Source organism: Daphnia pulex, chromosome 1 (genome assembly GCF_021134715.1).
Source record: "Daphnia pulex isolate KAP4 chromosome 1, ASM2113471v1".
Classification (NCBI taxonomy): domain Eukaryota; kingdom Metazoa; phylum Arthropoda; class Branchiopoda; order Diplostraca; family Daphniidae; genus Daphnia; species Daphnia pulex.
In genome coordinates, this window is record NC_060017.1 from 7025533 (window position 1) to 7047568 (window position 22036).

The 22036-nt window shown below is 42.8% G+C and overlaps 1 protein-coding gene and 1 long non-coding RNA gene across 2 annotated transcripts; both read right to left on the bottom strand.

The window, feature by feature from the left end:
• Positions 1 to 2962: 2962 nt before the first annotated feature.
• LOC124196861 (forkhead box protein G1-like) lies at positions 2963 to 6468 on the bottom strand. The gene has a single exon (XM_046592102.1). It carries the CDS (start codon positions 6120 to 6122, stop codon positions 3963 to 3965), a length of 2160 nt encoding a protein of 719 aa, XP_046448058.1. The 5' UTR covers positions 6123 to 6468; the 3' UTR covers positions 2963 to 3962.
• A 5846-nt stretch (positions 6469 to 12314) lies between these two features.
• On the bottom strand, positions 12315 to 16290 carry LOC124196872. The gene is made up of 3 exons (XR_006875858.1): positions 16063 to 16290; positions 15767 to 15864; positions 12315 to 15573 (listed from the first exon to the last, which is right to left on the bottom strand). It is a non-coding gene; the product is annotated as an uncharacterized LOC124196872 (long non-coding RNA).
• Between the last annotated feature and the right edge of the window lie 5746 nt (positions 16291 to 22036).

Consider the following 22036-nt stretch of genomic DNA (forward strand, 5'->3'; position numbering starts at 1 on the left):
CGCACAAAAATCTGCTCCGAGTTATAAGAAAACATATTTTTGCCCAATTCGCATCAAAATGTAAAATGAAGCGGAACCCAAAAGTCCCTGACCTTCTTTCTTGGAACTTGTCTTGTTTTTGTTGTCTTGAACATTTGTCTCCATCACTCCCCTTAGTGTGTGTGTGTGTGTGTATACAATAAAACATATAATCCGATCTCATCCGGCCAAGAAAAATAAATTAAGAGCAATAAGAGAGAGAGATTGTGTGTGTTGTAAACCGTCGTCGTCTAGCGGCTCAGAGAAGTAATCCAATCCGCATCAGACGAATCGGTCGAGGCCCGGCGGTCGGCTCTCGCGGACCCGCTAACTATGCAAACAATCGAGTCAATTTTCTTCCTCTTTCCATCGTAATATTACATTGAAAGGGGCAACATATCGAGGAGAGGGGAGGTGCAGCTCACGTTATAAGCACAGGCCAACACTTTGTACATAGCACGTAACAATAACACAAACTGGCTTATGTGTATATGGCAATCACAATAGCCAACCGGGCGATAGCTGCTGCTGCTCTGTCTGTGTCGACTGTCGACTAATGAAGTAATAGCCATGGAAACGAGACACGGCGGAAGGGCAAAAGTGCCTTGATATACTTAAATGAACAGCACAGGCAAGCGAAGCCAGTATGCACACAACATATATTATAATATGCGCCTCATCAGCGGAAGAATGTCAGCAGCTCGGCTTGTTTGTTTATTGTCTCTTGTTTTGAAAGAAAAATCCCAAACGGATCGAAATAGAGAACTTCTCTGTTGCTGTCTGGCTGGCTGGCTGTTGGGCAGCCGAGTGAAAACAATAGCCGAAACGGGACAAAAAGAAAACGGAACGAAATGAATATCTAAGATATATAATCAAAAAAGAAAGAAGTCCTATATACACACACGCAGTTGTAACAGCAGATGCAGACATACACACGCACACGCATGCCTTGTGTTGTTTGTGTGTGTGTGTGTTATGGTTGTTTCTATTGCTCTTGTCCTAACTGGAACAACGGGTTGTATAGAGTCTACGACTCGTCGTCGGGATTTTAGAGAATGGAAAACAAGGCGACCAGGATCGTGCGCGTGTGTTGTACAAAACGATAACATTGAAGTTTTAAACTGGAAAGAGAGAAAGAAAAAATAGGGAAAGAACAACAACAACCGGAGAGCAACGAGTCCACACACACGAACGAGTGACGTGGACGTTTTTTGGTGACGGAGGCCAAAAACACGAAACAAAATGAGGAGAAAAAAAAAAGAAAGTAAAAAAGGGACGGGCTGAATAAGCTGAAGCTTTTGGAAAAAAAACCATCGCAAGTTATTTATTCCTCTGGTCCATTCAAACCGCGCGCCGCCGCTGATGCGCGTTCGACTCGGCTTTGCTGCTCGATTGCGCCGCGATGTTTTCCCCTGCGCTTCGCTACTCTATACCCACCGACTGACTGACTGACTGGCTTTTTTTTATGTCAACAAACGGCTGTGCTGCTGTTCCAGACTTGGGAAAAGTGAATCCACACACACACATGCAGACATGCAACAAGCCGGTTGGAAAAACTTGGATTTTTACAAAACGCCTTTTCGGCGCTGCGCTTTCTTGGCTGTGGGGGCCTCGCCTCATCAACGACAAACGGGCCGGCCTGATGTTTCTCTCCGTCGGGATCCGTTTCTCCTCTTTGAACATACACACAGTCGTTTTGTCGTTCACCACTACTTCACCCCCAAGTGGCCGTGTGTGTGTAATCAGTTGGTTCATAAGTCGGTCGCATTTTTGTTTTGTTTTTAAACCAAACAAAAGGCGACTAGAAGAAGAGAGCGGCGGCCATTCATCAATTCGTCTCGTCTTTCTGCTGGGCCTTTTGATGTCTCCATTTCCCACCATCATCTTCCGAGTGACCCCGCTGCTTTTTGACTGACTTCGGCGTGATGATGATGATGATGACGACGACGACAACGACCGAAAGTTGTTGTGTTTTGTTTTCCGTCATTTTTCCTGTTGGCTTCACACAAAAATCATCAACCGACGCGCACCGATCATTCTTCACACTGGGAAAACCTTCGACAGCATTCCGCCTATAGGAACGCATAGCTAACCAACTTTGGAGGGGAGGGTACAGCTGTGTAATATACGTACTATGGCCTATGTGTGTATAGAGTACGGTATGTGTGTCAATGGTCCATACATCACACGCCGGGCTCTTTCTCTCTACACACATTGGAAAAACTTTTGACAGCTCTGAAAAAGGAAGCCAAATAGAAATAATAAGACGGCGTTCGCCGCCATAGAGAGAGAGAGAGATGATTGCTGGGGCTGATTGGAGCCATAAACATAAATCAACAAATGACTCCCGTCCATAGCACCACCAACAGACCATAATAATACCACACAGCAGCAGCAGCAGCATTGGATAGATATCTATTTTTGACGGAGCGGGAGCGATGATGATGAAGAAGCTATATCTAGTATTTCACGCCCCAGCGTCTATGCTGTAGATTTGTTATTATGAACTCTTGTTGACTTCCGAAAATGAACAAACATATTTTTGAAAGTTATAAGAGCGCCTTTTATGATTATATGCTGAGAGGACCTTGTTATTATTATTATGTGGGCCGAATAACACGCATAAAATATCCATTCCGGATCGGATTTAACAGCACTATCAACTATAAAAACCCAAGTCTCTGATAGCCCATGTATAGGCAATACATTTGTTTGTACAGGACACAGACACTAACACTTGGAATTCTAGATGGCCATTTCCATTCAAGAAAACCATTTCGGCACATATTGTTCTCGTGTGACAAGGCGAGAAACTAATACCTCGCCAGAGAAGACGAGAGGCTGCGCCATAAATCACACATCACCACCACCATACACCATGTACTACCATATCAATAATTTTGGTAGTAATAACAACATACAAAATTTAAAAAAAACTAAACCATTTTGTCAGAGGGATTGTATATTGTTAACGGCCTTTTTACCATGGGCAGCAGCACATCGACATTGACAACATGTGCACAACAAAATTTCAGATGTACGCTCGGCGGAGGAATTCAGAGGAGAAAAAAATAACAAGGTCGGGAGACAAAAAGAGAAGGGAGATATAATATAAGAGAGAGAACAGGAGAGCTCGCAAACGGTTTGTTAGACATTTAATTTATTATGTATGGTGGAGCGCTCACACATGAGGAAGAGGAGGACAGCACGTTTTTTCAAATGAAACTGTATACCGCGTATTATGACATAAATTATGTATAGTATTTATATTTATAAAAAAAAAACGTGGCTGTTATTATTATGTATAGATACAACTATGTAGTGGTGGGTAATATATAGCGCAAGTGCGCTAACAATTATGCAATTTTTCCAATCATCATTCACAGACACATTCGCGGGCCTAAACAGAATCTTGTTTTTTGCTTTTCTTTTTAGTCTACAATTTTCAATGGTTCTGTCGTAATAAGTTTTCTAAAAAAAAAAATGTTTTGTTTGAATTTTGAGATCAAAATATTTTTGAAATGAACCGCGCGCGTTCCTGCTCCGGAATCGAAACTGGTTCGCCATTATTATTTCTAACAATTTCTTTTTTTTTAATATGTACATTTGATATATATAATACAGTAATAATGCAATTACAATTTTTCCTTCAATTTGCCTGATTGTAAAAAAAAAACGAAACGAACGACGCGAACGGTATAGAGTGGGTTGTTTTAGGATATTATATAAAAAGAGAGAGAGAGAACCAACAACTAAAATAAATCCCACCTAACGTACAACGTATACAACAAAAACCCTTTGCACAGGAACACACGCACACACACATTAAAATTGCGACGGAAAAGAATCGCTTAGCTGCTTTGTCGAACTAGAAATTGCAAATGAGCATGGGGAGTATATGGGGGGAATAGGCTCTATAGTTGTGGGAGGGGAGTGTCTCATCTTCATCTTGCCCAGGTGACGGGAGCCAAGCTGTTGGCGAATCGTGACAGGCCCTGGACGCCGGACACCATGGCCAAACGGCGCAGTTTATCTAAATCGCCGTTGGACAAGTTGGATAAGTTGAATTCGGTTTCGACGATGGACGGTAGGCCATCAGCCGAGGCTGGACCTGTCGCTCCGCTGATCGGTGACATGGCCGCCGTGGCCGTGGCTTTCAGCTCGGCATCGACGGACGTGATGGCGGCCATGGCTTCGCCCTTACCGCTGCCGATGATGCTGTCAATGCTGAACGTCGTCTTGCTGGAGCCACTCTTCCGGCCGGTTGGGACGGAAGAAGAGCCGGGCGAATTGGGAGTCGTCGGACTGCCAGGCGTTCCGGATGATTCCGGAGAAAACTGGGGGACGGCTGGACCCTTACTTGAAACGTGCCGGCCGATGGAAGGCGATCGCTGAATGCCAGAAGACGTGCTGTTGCTACTGCTGGCCGGAACGGCGATGGGCTTGAGGATGTTGTTGCCGGCCTGGAATTGGCCGCCAAGTTGCTGCATCTCCTGACCGCCGGATGGGCTGGGATGGAAGCCACCGCCTAGTGGATGCTGTGGCTGGCCGGATGAATGACCCATGTTGTGCGGATGATGTTGCTGCGGAGGCAGTGAGAAACCCGACGGAAGACCCAAGCCACTCAAGTTGAACGGTGGCAAGAAATTACCGGGTCCGTTGGCTGGTCCGTTGACCGATGCCGACTGGGTAGGGGGCATCCGATCCTGCGGAGTAGCTAGAGGAGTAGGCGGGAAAGCGGCTGCCACCGCCGCCATGGCCGCATGATGCGGATGATGATGCCCGGCCATCAAGGCCTGGTGAGTGTACGGATCTGTGACGGCCATATGATGAAGAAAAGCGGCCGTTGCGGCTGCCGGATCGCGGAAAAAGTCCGACTGCTGTCTCTTGTAACGCTTCCGGCGGCGCAGGAATGAACCGTTGTCGAACATGTCCTCGGCCATCGGGTCCAGCGTCCAGTAGTTTCCTTTGCCCGGATTGCCCGGCTCGCGCGGAATCTTGACGAAGCAATCGTTGAGGCTGAGATTGTGCCGGATCGAGTTCTGCCAGGCGGGAAAACGGTCGCGGTAGTAGGGGAACCGGTTCATGATGAACTCGCAGATTCCGCTCAGCGTCAACTTCTTGTGCGGATTCGACAAAATGGCCATGGTGATGAGCGCAATGTACGAATAGGGCGGCTTGACCAATCCGCTTTTCTTCGACTTGCCGCCGCCACCGCCGCTGCCGCTGACGGCACTTCCGCCGGTTTCGCCGTCGCTGGATCCGGAACTCCGATTGTGGCTCTTGTTGTGACTCTTTCCGTCCTTGTGTTGGTCCTTTCCGGATTTCTCCTGGTGATGGCGGCTGGAAGACTTGCTGTGGGAAGCTTTGCCGCCGTGGCTGGACATCATGTCGGAGGATCCGGCCGGATGCGGATGGGAGGAGGGCAATTGCTGGTGCATTTGCTGCTGCTGGCTCATGGTGGCCGCGTTGGCCATGGCGGCCTGCATGAACCACTCGGCCTGAGCGGCCGCCGCCGCCGTCATGGCCGGATTCATCAGTCCTCCGGCAACGCCTCCGCCGGCTCCGAAAAAGGCCGCCGCCTGGCCTAGAAACGGACTGTGCGGATCGAAGGGAAACGGGAAATTGTGGTGGCCGTGGAGTGGCCCGTCGTTGTCGTCCATCTCCTCGCCGGCGTCGTCGGAATCGTCCGAGTCGACGTTGATTTCGCACAAGTCTTCGTGGTGGTTCTCTTCAGTCCCACTGTCAAGGGCGTCGCCTTCATCGCTGGCCGGATACGAAGCGGAAGAAGGCGGAGGAACGAGGCCGTTGTTGCCGTTGCCACCGATGGCCGCTCCCCGCAGATCGAGCGGAATCATCGACGAGTGATTGGCGGCAAACAGGCCGTGATGGTGGGAAGCTGAAGACGACTGCCGGCCAGCAGACATGGCGTTCATCACCAGATTGCCGTGCCCGTTCATGGCGACAGAGAGCGAACTGCTGTTGTTAATTTGTTGCTGGTGGTGGCGGTGCTGATGCGGATGGTTAAACGAAGTGACTGATGGATGGCTGGAATGATTGGCCGTACGTTTGGGCCCAAGATCATCGTTCATCACTTGGCACATTGGTCGCAAATCGACACCGAAACGAATTTTGGGTTTTGTAGCGAAAACAAATTCAAATAGTTGAAACGACACAATCGAAATTCGATGGATGACACTTTTTGCACCAGCCAAATAAATGAAAATGTCGAGATAAAATGTTGGTGTGGAAAGAAAAACTAACACTGCGGAGTGAAACCAAACAATCGCAGCAAACTGATATAAGAAAACTTGAGTATATACGACGATGTATATAAACCGTTGGCGATTCCGGCGAGAGTGAGAGAGCGAGAGGAGCCGGTCAGCTGCGTGGAGAGCCCAGCCAGATAATGCCGGTCTATTAACGAGCGCAGCGGGTTTTTGATTGCTCGGTTTGGTCGCTTGCTCCTGCTGCTGCTGCGCTTCCTGCCAAAAAAGTGTACCGTACCCACCCAAAACTCCCACCCCCTTTTTTGTTTCTCCCTGTGTGTGTGTGTGTGTGTGTATACTGTGTATATATATACATGTTTGTGTGTATACATGTTTTACAGCTCTCGGTTGTACCTCTCTCCCTCGGATGGGGTGGGGTGTGGGAGGGGCGGTTTGTCGATCCAATGGTAAAAGGCAGAGCAGCTGCCAAATCAAACGGCCATTGGTTGTCCTAGCGCTGGGAAGGATGGGCGTAGCCTTTTCAATGGAATAGAGAGAAAGGAAGGAAGTTGCCAGCAGAGGCGCGGCGCACGGTACGGAACTGTCGTATAGAAAATTATTCTTTGGGTTCTACTCAACTTCGACACAAGCTCCTCGCCTACAATCTAGAGTGGATGATAGGCTGCTGTGTGTTTCCTTTAGCTTTAATGTGTTAAGGCGATAGACGCGAAATTTGACTAAAGGCTCTTTTCTTGTTTTTTCTCTTTCTTATAATCTATATAGGCTGTCGAACGGGCTAATATGCAATCGAAAATTCATTATATGTCAGCAATGGTATCAGCCCAGCAGCGGAGTGTTCCTCCCTCAATTTAAAATTTGGATTCACAATTTCACAAGATAAATTTTGACGCGGGAATGCACATCTTTTGAAAAACGAGTTCTATTCTTATAACAATCTTGCGTTAAAGTAGACAAATTGACGTTTAACTGACACCAACGCAGCCGGCACGCAAGGTTTAACGTATAATAAGCTTGTCATGTAATATTACGAAGATGATGGATTGATTTCGGTGTTTTATTTGTTGTGAAATTACGATTTTTCTTATAAACACTACGTGTGCGGGCTCCATTCGTGAATGAATATCGATCGAATGGAAGCTCGATGTTTAGACAACAACCGCATGGTACAATTAGTGATTATAGATATGAACTTAAATTTTAAGAGAAGCAATCCATAATAATAACATATCTATGAACGATTCTTCAGTGTATGAAGTAGCTCAGTTAAAAGTGTTAATAATTTGGTATAGCACAAATCCATTACAAAGCGTTATAGCATATCTCAAAATTCTTGTTCTTGTGCTAAAAGTTCAGTTTTCAAAAATGTAATTTTTTTAACGCCATAACGCATTTAATAGTTTAGTTTGCTTTCTGAGACGCGTCGCTTTAGTTCGCATATACATTCCCGTGCATTTCCCCTTCGGATCTATCGGTATAGTTATGGCTCTGCATGGGGAAGTAAGGGGCAGCAGGTTAACAAAACAAAATATTTGAACCAATGAACGAGTTGAAGTTGGTTTTATGGGGTTTTTTACGGCATTTGAAAAGCGGCTTTGTAGAGATTGAATTGAGCAAACTAGGAAAAGTAATGAGGCAAGGAAACTAGTGAAAAGTAATTGAAAGCTTTGCTATTAGCCTAAACGAGTGCCGCCCAGCCTGCGAGATCACAGAATAAAAGGTGCCCAGTGCCCTACTTATTTCATGTGGATGATAAACAAATTTTGATTACGCCGACAACCAACAGTTTCTGAAAATGAGTTCTGTTAATTAAAAATCTCGCGTAACTGGCATACAAACTGATTTCATTGTGGCATCGACACGGCAGATTATGAAAGTTTAACGCAGAGTACATTTATCATCTACTTTTGAGAAGATGGTGAGTTGATATCTTTTCGTTTTCCTATTAGAAATTACGCTCATGTACTGCTCATAAAAGTTCGGGAGGCAGAAAGCAAGCAAGTAGCAACAAGTATAAATGTGGAACCAGAAATGGAATTGGAAAAGAGAGGATGCCGATGCCACTGAAATGTTCTCACCTGCCTCTCTATCGAGTATACAGTAATGATGCATAATCGAAACGGAAGTTTAATACCGTAATAATAAAGTTTCTATGAGCCATTCCTGATTGTAAGAGACAGGGCGGTAAATATTGATTGTGATACGGAATATGACTCGTGCATTACATACAATTACGAAGTGCTCCAATATTTAACATGTGTGCTGACTGTTCACTTTTCAAAAGTGTAATTTTTAAACCGCCAATAACGATTCGTCGACCTATTTAGTTATCTCAAACGTGTTGCTTTAATTCGAATACATTCCCGTGCATTTTCCCTTAGGCACTATCGGTAGAGTTATGGCTCTGGGAAAGGTGCAAACAAAAAATATAAACACACGAGCGAGAAGATAGTAAAACTTTAGTGCAACTCAAGTGACACAATTTGTTTTTCAATCCGTTGGGAATTTTGAAAAAAATAATTCGCGCATTGAATTGTTTTTTTTTTTTTCTCCAAGAAGCGCCAGTATAGTTAATGATGACGCCATACCGGTCCAAGTGGCCCTTTATTAGTCATCAAGCCGAGCCCTTTTTGGCTCCTTTTGATCCGGACAACGCCCCATGTGTGTTTACGCGCGCATTTTTCAAACAAGATTTCACAGCATGTACAGAAGGTAAAGTACGTGCATCCGCCATTCTTTCGGCTACAGATCCATTCTAGCTCATATAAATCGGCAGGAAAAAAGGAATCAAAACTGAATCAAGAACAAAAGGAGATGACGTTTCATTATACAATCGAGCCGCAAAAAATAAACCTCTTGAAAAACCAGTGGGCCTCGTCAGCAGGCTGACAGACGGGCATCATCCGGAGAGCTCTGTGGGGCATCCATCAATAAAGACGAATGCTTTTATATTTAGTTGCTGCTGCTGCTGGCCTACAATACACAGTGCGCAGCGGTTGAGCGGGCGAGGGTGGGCCGCTCTGATGCGGTTGGGGCTCCAACTGAACTGAAGAGGGATTACGTCTATGCCATCGCACACAACAATCATCTGTATGCAGTCGGACAAATTTGATGATGCCGAGGCTGCTTGGCTCTCTGATGTGCTGATGATGTTATAAGGCTCAAGTCGTCATCTGGTGCGGAAAAAAAGGTTGCGGGGCCGGGCCGATTCGCCGATAATCTAATAGGTCGTTTCGACCCGTTCGAGCGTGTCCTATACTCTGTGCTGTTCTCTCTCTTCTTCTTCTTCTCGGGTCTATAAATAAATGTACCTTGATAGCGCTTTTTCTATCCGCCTCTTTTGATCAACGATGAACGATGATGGCAGCATATCACTACGGATAGCGATATGTACCTAATAGAGCCGGAATTCGTGCTGCCGCTGCTGCGGCCAAACATTCGTCATCGGCAGGTTCAGATGGAGGGGGACACCCGCGCGAGAGTAGAGTCGGCGGCGGCACACGTTCCGCTTATCTCTGCACAGCAAAGGCAGCTGGCGGGGGCTGTAATGTAATTGGATGGAATCTGATGGCCAACAAAACAGGATGGATGACATAATAAGCGACCGCAAAAAAAAGGAGGAGGAGGAGGAGGGAATACGAGAGAAGGATCGGCTGTCAACCTAAAACACGTATATGTGCATAATACACGAATATCTTTACACTACGTTCTGGGTAGACAGAAAAACACGGAGCCGTGAAAATTGACGACAAAAGAGAAAGAATCTCTTTGGTCTCATTTATCTCTTTTTCTTTCTTTCCCACCTTTTTTTGGGGTGAAATTGACGCCAACATGTCAAAATTCACGCTCCACTTATTGACTCTGATGATACACGCATTCCAACGAAAAGCTTTACCTTTTTTAAGATGTTTTCATTCAGGCGATTTAACGAGGCCAACTAAAGTCGGGAACGTTTCATTACCAAATTGACTAAATTGTTTCAAAATGCGCCGATGATGATTTTTACGTATAATACTGAATGAATTACTTCGTAGCTAAATATTTCGTTTCATTGCGTTTATTCTTATTTTCAAGCATGAACTATGTTATTTATTGTAATTTGCATAGTTATATTCTAATTACATCTTAATTTTCTGAAGTAACTCAACATTAACGATGATTATATAGTATTTACCTTGTCTAAAGGGTTTAGGGTTTGAACATTTATATAACGGAGCATTATTTTAATTATTATTCAAGGTATGTCTCTCGTCTGGAATTGATAGGTGAGTTGGTAAATTGGTTCAAGCAATTCACTAAACAATCAAGAAGTTCCAACGAGCCATAATGCAAGTAATTGACTGGTGAGAACTGCCAGAATATAAATGCGGCTTATAGATCAAACTGTATTGTGTTTAATCTGTTATGGTCATCAATCAGCATCGAGATTTCTAAAGTCAATTTTAAATTATCTCTAAAAATGTTTAAGTTCATAAAAATGGGGTCAAAGTTCTTTTATTCAAATTTGAAAAATTTGCATGGGGCTTCTGAGATGCCTATAAAATATTGTCAAAACAGATTGACGGCCTCTGTTTCATTTCTACAAAGTTCAAGATGGGAAAGAAGTTAAATTGAAGCTATACTTTTCTGATATTCTCTAAACGGGATCATAGGATTTCTCATTCAGGCGATTTAACGAGGCTAACGTTTAATTTAAGTCGAGAACGTTCCATAAGCATGCGTTTGAAAAATGTGCCTATGATGATTATTACGAATAATATCAAATTGATTCCTTGGTAACTAAATATTTCGTTAAATTGCGATCAATCTTTTTTTTTTACAAAAATGAACTGCACTACCCGATTGAACGTGCATTTTTATATTAAAAGTAATCTACCTAATTCTAACGCGTCTAAAAATGAACGATGTTTAACTAGGACCGTCCGTGTTGAATCTTTTTGCTTATTCAACTCTTTTAGAAAAGGAGGCTTTATTTTGTTGGTGACATGAAGATTGGCTCAACTACATTTTGAGAATTTGAAGATTATTCTATTATGTACCGCGTAGGAGGACATAAGCAGGGAAATCTGTCAATTCCCATCAAAATTAGACGAGCAATTTCTTTACCTTGACGATTGGTGAAAACTGCCAAAATATAAATATTGCTATTGGATGGAACGAGTTGTAATGTATCTGCTTTTATAATTAACCTGGCATCGAGATTACCGTAACCAAATGAAATCGGCTTCATAAATTATCAAATGCCCATAATAATATGGTCAAAGTTCCTTTTTCAAACATGAAAACATTTGCACGGGGATTCTGGGATGCCTATAAAATGTTGCCGAAACGGCGTTTCTGCCTTTGATCCATGTCCTACACTGTCAAAAGATGGGCGGGAAGTTTAAATACGACTAAAAAGAAAAGAAAATTGCGACCAAGACTATAAAAACGAGTTTTCCCTTTTTAAAGAGAGAAACGAGACGCGGATGTTCTTTTTTCGTAACCATCTAGAGGATAACACGCCGACGGCGACTTTCTCTGCTGGCGACAGGCTGTCTACCAGGAACGGAAAAGACGTGGGGGGAAAGAAGAAAAAAAAAATAGACGAAAGAAGATCCCTCATCACGGACAACATACAACGCTCAGCTTCTTTTCTCTGTGCGCATATATAGTATAGGAACAAGATCTTCCATGGGGTTCACAGCATCCCACATGGGGTGTATGTAGAAGAGTGAGCGCGCTGGCCATATTAAAGTTGGTGGTTCATAAAAAACTTTTGGAAAAAGTATAAAGGAGGGAAACCAAACTCTCTGGTGGGCCCATCGTTTTCTCACAAGGACAGCAGAGTCGATGGAGAGCGAACATGAGAAGATACTCTTCACGCTTGATGGCTACAAAAAAACCAGCAGTGTGTGTGTGTGTACATTAGATAGCCAAAGAGTTTCCCATTTTTCTGCTCTCCATCATCCGATACTCTTCATGTTATACATTCAGCAGCGCTTTGACTGGTGGAGAGCTGCTGCTGGCCATCGTCGACACATCTGCGACCGTCAACGATATATTATTTCCCCGGGAAAATCGGGGAAAATAGAAAGTGATATTTATTTGAACAAAAAAAAAAGAAGAAGAAGAGCGAACGTAAAAATCAAATTGTGCTGAAAAGTGATTTCCCACTTTATACATGACAAACCAACGGTGTGTAGACGGTTCAGACAAACAAGAAGGAACTCTGTCAACCGCTTTTATTATGCGCCTGGCTCGGCAATAATAATAAAAAGAAAAAAAAAGCTCGACGATATGAGAATATAAGAAACTGATGATTCAGAGTTTGATGACGTTGTCCTATACTACACACACACCAGCAGGCAGGCAGACAGCCAGTCTCGGAGCAATCAAACACTGGAGTAGTATATAGTCGCTCTTGATATGAACTGTACACTATAAATAGATGAGTGAATAGAGTCTAGGGTTTTTGTATGCCATAGAGAAAGAGAAAGGGGTGGCACAGGAGAAAAAGAAGAGGGCGCTGAATTCATAAATATCGACGAGGGTATTTATATAATGCGCTGAAAAGCTTGGAACCAAACTCCAATAACTGTGACGAGAACAATTGAACATGTCAAATCTTCCAGTTGGTGGGAGGGAGGAGGGAGAGAGAGAGAGGGGCGATAGAGAAGTTTTTCACCATCACGAGGGGAAAAATGAAAAAATAAATTGAAGTGTCGATCTTTCGGAGAACAATAAAACAAATAAAAAACCTGCTTACTAGAGATGCTGAAGATGTCTGTCTAACTTGTACGGTCATGTATGGTAGTTACGTATAAAGTTAATCGTTGTCTTGCCTTTCGTAATAAACCGTATATTGAGACCCGGATCAATATACAGAGTTCACTTTTTTCCTCTCCTTGTTGTTGTGCCATCTTCGCAACTGTCCTGTTGTACAATAACTTGACAAGAGTGGACGCGTCCACCTTGTCGACCTTTGGTTTTTTTGTGTAACGGGCTGACTAGAGATTTACGACTCCCCATTTCAAATTTCGCGCCCTTTTTCCTTCTCTTGAAACAAAAGTCTAAGTGAAACAAGAGGCGGTCTTTTCAACATACGGAATACGGATTCAAAATATGAAATCGAGAAAAGGAAGAGACTACAGGGTTCGTTGTATCCAAAGTTAATTGAAATGTCGGCGTAGAGGCGGCAGAGCGCGTCTCATGCATGTGTGTGTGTGTGTGTACCGAGAAAAGTGTATATCTGACGCAGCTCGAGCGGAACGGAAAAGCGAATAAGTCACTCACAGAACTCTCTGCTGCGTGCGTATGTAGAGTACATTTTTGTAAGAAAGAGTGTGGAACAACCCAAAACTCCTCCTCAGATGGAATAAGGAGAAGGCTGTTGCTTGTAGTAGCGTAAAGGGCGAGCACCGGAAACCTAATTAGCCACCAACACCAACATATGGAAGTCATCTATGTATATGTATGCGTAGGACCAGTGTAGTACCAACTGCGCTCTATATGCATAGGTGAAAGGCTGGTTTGGGCTCTTCCATAAAACAAAAAACGTGATCTTTCCAACTGGAGCAAAAGTAAATGGGATCCCCAAAAGAAAACCTACAGGCGCAAAACTGGAACATTAAAACAAAAAAGAAAGAGGGCGGAGAAGTTGCTATTACACTTATAACAAGACTATGTCCTCTCCATCAACTTGTTTCTTTTCTGAGAGAAAACTGAAGAAGGCGGAGCTGGTCATCTCTATCCGGATGAATGGGGGAAGTTAAAAGCAGAGGAGGGAGAATAAGAAAAAAACAAACCCCAAAAGAACATGGTTCTTTTACTTTTCCAACGCGTCTCGGCAGACTGCTTGTCGCCGCCGACGCGTTAAAATAAAATTAAAAAAAAATCTGTTGGGAGGATCAAGAGCGAGCATAGCAAAACGGCCGGGCATAGTATACACACTATCCGCGGGGCAGGGTGGGACAGCTCAGCAGGAGCCCCGGAGCTATATAGAAAAAGGAGTAGGAGGCGTCGAGTGTCAAAAGAGTTTGAAAGACATTATTTTTTTCCGAGAGGAAACAAGTTTGTGCTGCACACACTCTCTGATCCGGAGAACTATAAATATATGTGGACCATGAGAAGTGGACCAGGTGGATCAACATCGTCGATGCCCGGCCCAAACACTGGACAATATCTTTCCTGTGTATGGACATCATCCCTGTGTAAATACATAAATCAGAGAACCGGAATAATCAAAACGCGGACGAATAATAGAACGTTTGGCGTTATTATGTTGGGGGGAACTTTTAGCTGGATGCTTAAACGAACGCCAACTGGCCATCGAATAATCTTCAAAAACACCAACGGTCATCGCAAGGCTGTCTGTATAATGTTGCTCCAGACTCCTGACCGCTGATGATTATTGACCCAAACACGACAGAAAAGGCTCCCAGTCAACTTAATGATGTTTGGATAAAATACGACTAAGTGTGAGGGGGGAAACGGACGGATGTGGATGTTAAATGGGCCGTTTGAATGAGCGTGAAGGCGTCGCCGTGTTTTCTCAATGGGGGAAAAATGTGGTTTTCGCGATAATTTAGGCACAAACAAATAAACAGTGACCAAGCCCATCGTTGTCATTCAAAATATTATATTCGGGGTTCGCCATCGCTCCTATCCTATCACCACGCAAAACAAAGTCGAGTATCGAGCACAGGACGTTGAGTTTGAATTTTCTTGTGTTGACGTACGACGTCAACCTATTTATGGGTGCCAGATAATGAAGATTAAAAGCCTATATTCGTTGGAGAAACGAAGGGGAAGGGGGCGGGGTCGAGTCTAAAAATCAATGAGTTCACGATTCACGATAATTGTTTGTTTTGACGCAGCCATAGACGAGGAGGTGCCGGTGTGGTGGCAGGTACCTCTTGGCCATACAATTTTCCAGTTCTTACTTCAAGTGTAAAAAGTTAAAAAAATTTCAAACTTGATCGTTTACCCACAGACAAAGTTGTAAGGTACAAAACCGAGCCTGATCCCTTACTGAGTCAACAAAAACAGCAAAGAGAAAAAAGTCAAAACGCATATTTCAGGAATAATCGTACTCCATGCTATGAACGATTCATAATCAACGCCCCCCCCCAACTAGTCAAAAAGGAAGGTTGAGATAGATTTTTCCTACCTTTAAGCCTGGGAAATACAGCCAGGCATCTATCCATTCCCTGAAGAGTTGAACACACCAGGCAGGATAGGGAAAAAGGGGGTCCTCGTGAATACACCCACACACACATGGGTGTACACAAGGACAGAGGATATTTAAAGAAGGGAAATTTCTCCAATCAACTGGGCTGCTGTTTATCTAATAAATGAAAAATAAAAAATGGGTTACGAAAAATGTTTACAAAATCAGTAAAGAAAAGTTGAAAATAAAACAGTTGAATGAACAGGAGAATTCATGGTTTCCACGTAATACACTGCATTCATGCAGGTCATGCATCATTAAAATATATCCAGCAGGTTGCAGGAGTAATTTAAGTAACGAAAGTCATTACCCAAGAGATGATGATGAGATTGTTGCTGATGACAGGGTAACAGCAGCACAAGCATAACTGGCATCTTGTTGTTGTGACGACTGGCTCAGGCCTAAAATCTGGACCAAGGAAATGGTAACATGGTGCAAAAAACTTAAAGGTTTACATGAGTTTATACAAGCCCTGCATTCATATGCCACATGATAAATACTATAATCAAAAACTAAATAATGTTTCACAAATGTGTAACAAGTTTGTCTTCTATTTAAGTTCCCAAAATAATTTATGTGAAATTGTGAATTCTTAGTATTATTTACCTGCTTAATAAAATAGAGTGGAGAGCATGGAGCCACAGCCATGACAAAAGATTCCTAGTTTCACACGATGACCACATTTTTGTGATTTTATTTTTGTGCTATTTTTCGTGCAGCCACGTTTACGTAAAAAGTTATCGTTTCGTTTTGGTGTTTTCCTTGTTATCTTAATAAACTGCGTCTCCACTCAACTCTCATTTTCAAAACTTTGTAAAACAAAACGAAACTTACGACAGCAGAGAGCAGACGACACTAATATTCTAATTAGCCACGCTTCGCTTAGAAATCGATAGAAATTAAAAATCGACCCCCCTTCAAATCCAAACCGCGCAAAAACGACAAAACGGAAGGATCGGAATTATTTTCCTATCTAATAGTAAACAGTTCTTCTCATCAAATTAAGTTCTCCTACCACTCTCAAGAAAAAGTAAAATGTTCACGAAACTCACGGATAAATATACTTTAAATCCGAAACTGCCACAGTTAGTCACTCCAGGACCCTCTAGGCAGCCAACAGGGAAACATATTTTTCGTTAGTTACTACTAACACAGATGTTAAAGTTAATAATACACATTGTAATTTAAAATTGAGCTATTTTGTACAAGACAAGGTACATCAGCTAGGATGATAGTATTACTAACTACTCTGTTATGAATCACACGTGGCACCATTTATTGAACGGCAAATTGACCAGCGATATTCAGTGTTGTCAATGCCTTAAAAAATGTTGGTGATTATAATAAATAGTAACGATATTATAATCCAAGAGTTTCTTAACAGACTGATACAGACTTCCGGTGTCCAGTTCAAGATCACGGGTGGCGTCATAGGACTTCTCAAGTTCTGATGTCATAGATCATCACTGCCCACCATGAAATCTGGACCATCTGTATGTTAACTCCAGGATTTAATTGAATGTTTCACATTCCTTAAATGTTACACGAGCTAAGAGCTCAGAATATCAATCATGTAGCATTATAAATTCAGTTGTGAAAAATTAACTTTCACACTTTTGATTACGTCAGTGAAACTGTGTTGATATGATAATCAGTAAAGGTATATGGTAACCACCTAAATGTCACCACAGTTCATTATTTAAAATTTTGCGATCTTCAGTGTTAAACTTTGTATTCGCAATATTTGACATTTGATAGCCAGTAATAACACAAAAGACGAAGTCATTCTGAAATCAGCTTTGGTTCGTTGGGACTTGGGAGTAGGCTAAAAAAAAACTTCATACAGCACCAGCTTCTTTGCTTTTTTGCTTCCGCCGACTCACTTGTCGACGCAAAACAAAGTCGAGTAGCGAGCGCGAAGACATTAAGTTTGAATTTTCTTGTGTTAACGGTGACGTCCAACGGCCGACGGCGATTCAAGTGTTGATGATGTATTTTGGGTGTGCCAAATAGTGAAGAAGAAGTCTATTCGTTTCGGGAAACAAAGTGGAAGAGGGCGAGACCGGGTCAAGAAATCAACGAATTCACGATTATTGTTTGCTTTTTAACGGAGCTAGATTAATATTGTCCGTTGGTAATTCGAATTCCGGCAATTCGGTAATTGAGTTATGTAGTTCAAGAAAAGATTCATCGGCTTGTGTAAAATTATTTCCAACACCTACTGTACGATTCACATGCGGTCTCATTTAAGATAGACAACACTGCTGACGATATTTGAACAATGTTTTCATAATTAAATCTTGTTGTTGATTGTAACTTTTAATCCTATTCAACGACCGATTAAAAGGCCTTGGAACTTCTTACACGCATCCCTCTACTTTACATTATTTCATGTAAATATTAGATTTGACGCGGTAAGTTTATCACAAGACTTTTATCGTAGAATAATGGACAAAAATCTCAACTTAACTGGGCCCCGAGCTCAGAATATGAAATGATTCCCCTCATCAACCCTGAATATGCAAGCTGTACTTAGATGCTATTCTTAACGCCCATGAAACTGTGCCAACCTGTAACACAAATAGTGTCGATGATAAATCACGTAAATGGCTACACAGCTCACTATTTAAACTATGCGATAAACCTTTTGCTCAGTCTCTGACATTTGATAGCTAATAGCTTTTTCCAGAATTATTATGGTTAAGGACGCAACCTTTTCACCGAAGGAGGAATTCTTTTTATATGTTTTTAATTGACTGCCATCGATTGTGACTTTCATATTGATATATATTGGTGCTGGTTTGCTTGTATAGAAGTTCTAAACTATGAGCTTGCTAACTGCCCGTACGATTCGTCTTGTTATTTTTTTTTAAATTGCCAATGGGCATTTTACGTTTAGTTTTTCAGGAACAGATTAGCATCGGTATCACCATCAAGCTAACTGAATGGCATACAATTATTTAGTTCTATTGTTACAATTAATTATGTGCACTCCTGTCCGAGTTTATCTACACACGCTATCCAAGGCAATAAAAGACATTGAACCGTCTTGAAGTGGCCATTATGATAATAGCGTTGAGGAAAACGGACAGTAAAATCACCAGTCTGAAATTAAAATACAATATCTTGTTCAAATTATGAAATCGATCAGTCCTCATACAGAATAGTGAATCTTTTATCGCTCACTCCCACAACACACGAAGGATGTTAACTATTGTAAATTAATTCAGAGTTTTTAATCCCGTCGAGGGTGGGTTGGCCACAGTTCACTTATCCAAATTCAGCACATCCAATTTATGTATCACATTCATACTCGATTAAACTCAGCTCTAGCTCTTCCTTAGTGACATTTAGAAATCAACTTTTGGTTCGTTCGAATTATAGGCCTATAACCTGCAAACAGCTCCCCATCAGCATGTAGTGTGTGGTAGACTAGCTATACTACTACTGTAACCTCTAGAGCACAAGTTGTTGACTTTCTGTGTGGCATTTGAACCAGTGGACAAACATGATGATGGCTGGAAATTCTATTTGATATTTTACATTCATCGTCGTCCGCACATAAGATCTGTCGTCGCAGACGACACAGACACATATTACGTATTGACTTATGCATGCCCCACTCTCTCTACCCAGCTCTGTACACTACACAGATGCGACTCTATCGATGAGTGTATTGATAAAGAAGACCTGCTGATGCGAGGGACGCCAGCGAGCAAAGGCTATTGGAGCGACCACCGAGAGCTCCGTCGATTGGCTTATGAAGGCGATTAAGCCCTCGCCAAGGAGCGACGGGGGCAACAATGGCCTTCTTCTTTCTTATATCTTCCCGTATAGACAAGATGGAAAAGCAGCAAGGGGTGAGGGGGTAGGGCATGAGGACGAGATGTGAGCAAACAAGCGTCGGTCGTCCTTCTCCTCCGCATCGATGCGGGCGAAACACACACAACAATAGGAGCCACAGCGGAGAGGAGCTGAATGGCATCATAAAAGGAGCAGCAGCAGCAGCAGTAGAGAAAAGGGCTGAGGCTAGTGCAAACAAGGCGAGGACAAAAAGGGCAAAGAAGAATATAAGGAAAGAAAAAAAAAGATGGCGAGTAGATATACACTGTATACATACATAGAGAAAATATGGCATTTTTCTAATATAAAGCTTAGAGGGAATAAGAGGAGCAGGAGGGCTGAATGGGGTGGGGTGGGGGGTCAGAAGTTATTGGTGAAGATTCACGGAGAGAGACACAAGTTTTTCCCGGCTGTGGGCTTCAGCACATAAACGTACATAAGCGAGGGCACCACTGTGTTTGGAGATGATGCGCAAGTCTATAAGTATAATACAATGGGCAACAATAGGCGAGAGGAGAGGCTCCAGCATTTTGTATAGGGGTGGAGCCTGAAAAGTTTCATCGGTCAACACAGCACACAGACACATAGACACAGCCTCCAGTCTGACTATATGTGCTGCTGCAGTGTTATAGATGTTGGACGGAGAAAGGGCAACAGCAGGGGGGGCTCGATCCTCTTTATCATCCGGAGAAAAAAAATAAAAATAAAAATCCCCGTGGCAGCTATATATAGATCAGACAAATATATGCACATATGTGTGTACATATATGTCTACGCTCGGGACAATGCAATATAAAAAGAGTCTCTCTCGCGGTTGCTATAGTGGAGACGGCCCGACGGCCCTTTTCAATATAATACAGGCAACTAACAATATAGAAGCGCGAGCCAAACTCTGTGTGTATATCATACGCAGCAAGGCCTTTTTTTTTATTTTATTGCGCATATATAGCCAGTTGGCTAAATAGCGCACTTGAAAAAAAAATAATGCTACGGGTGCTCATCATTATCATCTATGTATGCTCTTCTCTCTCCACAGAAGCGCATCAGCGTACTTCACTCGCTATAGACAAATATGAACTCGATCGACGAATTATTCATAATCCGTCTCTGCTCTTGTTGATCCTTCGACCCCTGGACTGAACTGTACAACACACGCCCGAAAGGCGAATGAAATAATAAAAAAACCATTGCGCACTCGTTAATACATATCCTTTTCTTTCTCTCATTATTATGTCACCGATTTGCATATCACAGACTGTGTCTCATTGTTCTTCGTATAGTGTCCTCTCGTTTGACAACGCCCTATTTGGTAATATTACATACACGGGGAGACTTGAGTGTGCAAAAAGGCAGACTGACGAGTCAGCGATTCGTAAAAACATTGCAGCTGTGTCCCAGTGTCCGCTGCGGGGGTTGGCAACTCAAAATTTGGGTGTACGAGGATTCAGAATCTCAAGGATTCCGAAAGATTCTAGAGATTCTGAGAGATTCTGCGAGATTCTGTGAGATTCTGCGAGATTCTGAATCAAGTTTCCCCAAAAATTCCGCTAGGGGCGCCACTAGTCCTTGGCCCAGTTTCTGTACAGAAGTAAGCACTATGTTACGTAGTGGGCGTAGCTCCGTTTCGGCATGCTCTATACAGCTTATAGACATGCAGATCTTATTATCTTCAAGATTTTTTACTGATAGAAAAAGGTGCTACAATAGGTTTTGTAGTTTCAAGTAGGGTGAAGTAATCTGTTAGTTAGAAACTTGACAGGTTTGAATTAAAAGTCCTGATTATTAATTTTAAAATAGAATATACGGGGAAAATTAACCGCAAGTGACTTTTGCTGGGAATTATTGGCATATTATCAATAAATTTTTTTAACCATAGATTTGTCCCACCCTATCCTCCATTCATCAGCAGACGAAAAAATGTGTGCGCCTCCCAGCGGTGGCAAAAAGGAGGGAAAATTAAAGAAGTTTTAGCGCAACCCATATTTTACTTTTTTCATTATTTCTAGTGCATTTTTTTTACAATTTGAGCTTTTCAAAGACCAAATTCACAAAATATCTGAAATTTTAGACGGTTTTGGGGTAGTTTAAAGTAAAAAAAGGGGTAAATTTAGTGAGATTCTGGAGATTCTACGAGATTCCATGGGATTCTACGGGATTCTATGGGATTCTACGGGATTCTGTGAGATTCTGAAGATTCTGCGAGATTCTGAAGATTCTATGAGATTCTGGGGATTCTGGAGGGATTCTAGCCAGGGTGTACGAGGATTCTGAGGAGTTGCCAACCCCCGGTCCGCTGTTGTTGGCCGGCGCTATGTCAAATTATTCATTCATCGACCGCAATAATCGGTGCGTTCGGGTATGTCGGGTACACAGTCTTCAGCTTGTTTCGGTTTGTTAAACGTGTGTAACATATCCCCCATCTGCATGCAGCAGTCCCACCAAAACAAAATGACATGCCAAATCGATACGCCACCGTCAGCAGCATCAAAGAAAACGGCTTTGATATCGGAAAGAGTTTGAAAAGACACAGCGCCACAATATTGATTAACTCGAATCGGAGAGACGACCTACATACACGGAGAAAGTATTGGCCGCGTCTCCGAGTTATATGCTTCGACGGCCCAGTTCTCTAAAGCTCGGCACACGTTTGGAATGGGCCGGCGCGATACGGACAACTATATAGGAGTTTAAAATGTCGACTCTGAAAGAATATTAGAAAAAGGAGAGCGGCGCTCAC

Excerpts from the sequence above, each read along its gene's own strand:
- LOC124196861 (XM_046592102.1), bottom strand. The coding sequence starts at position 6,122 with ATGTGCCAAGTGATGAACGATGATCTTGGGCCCAAACGTACGGCCAAT.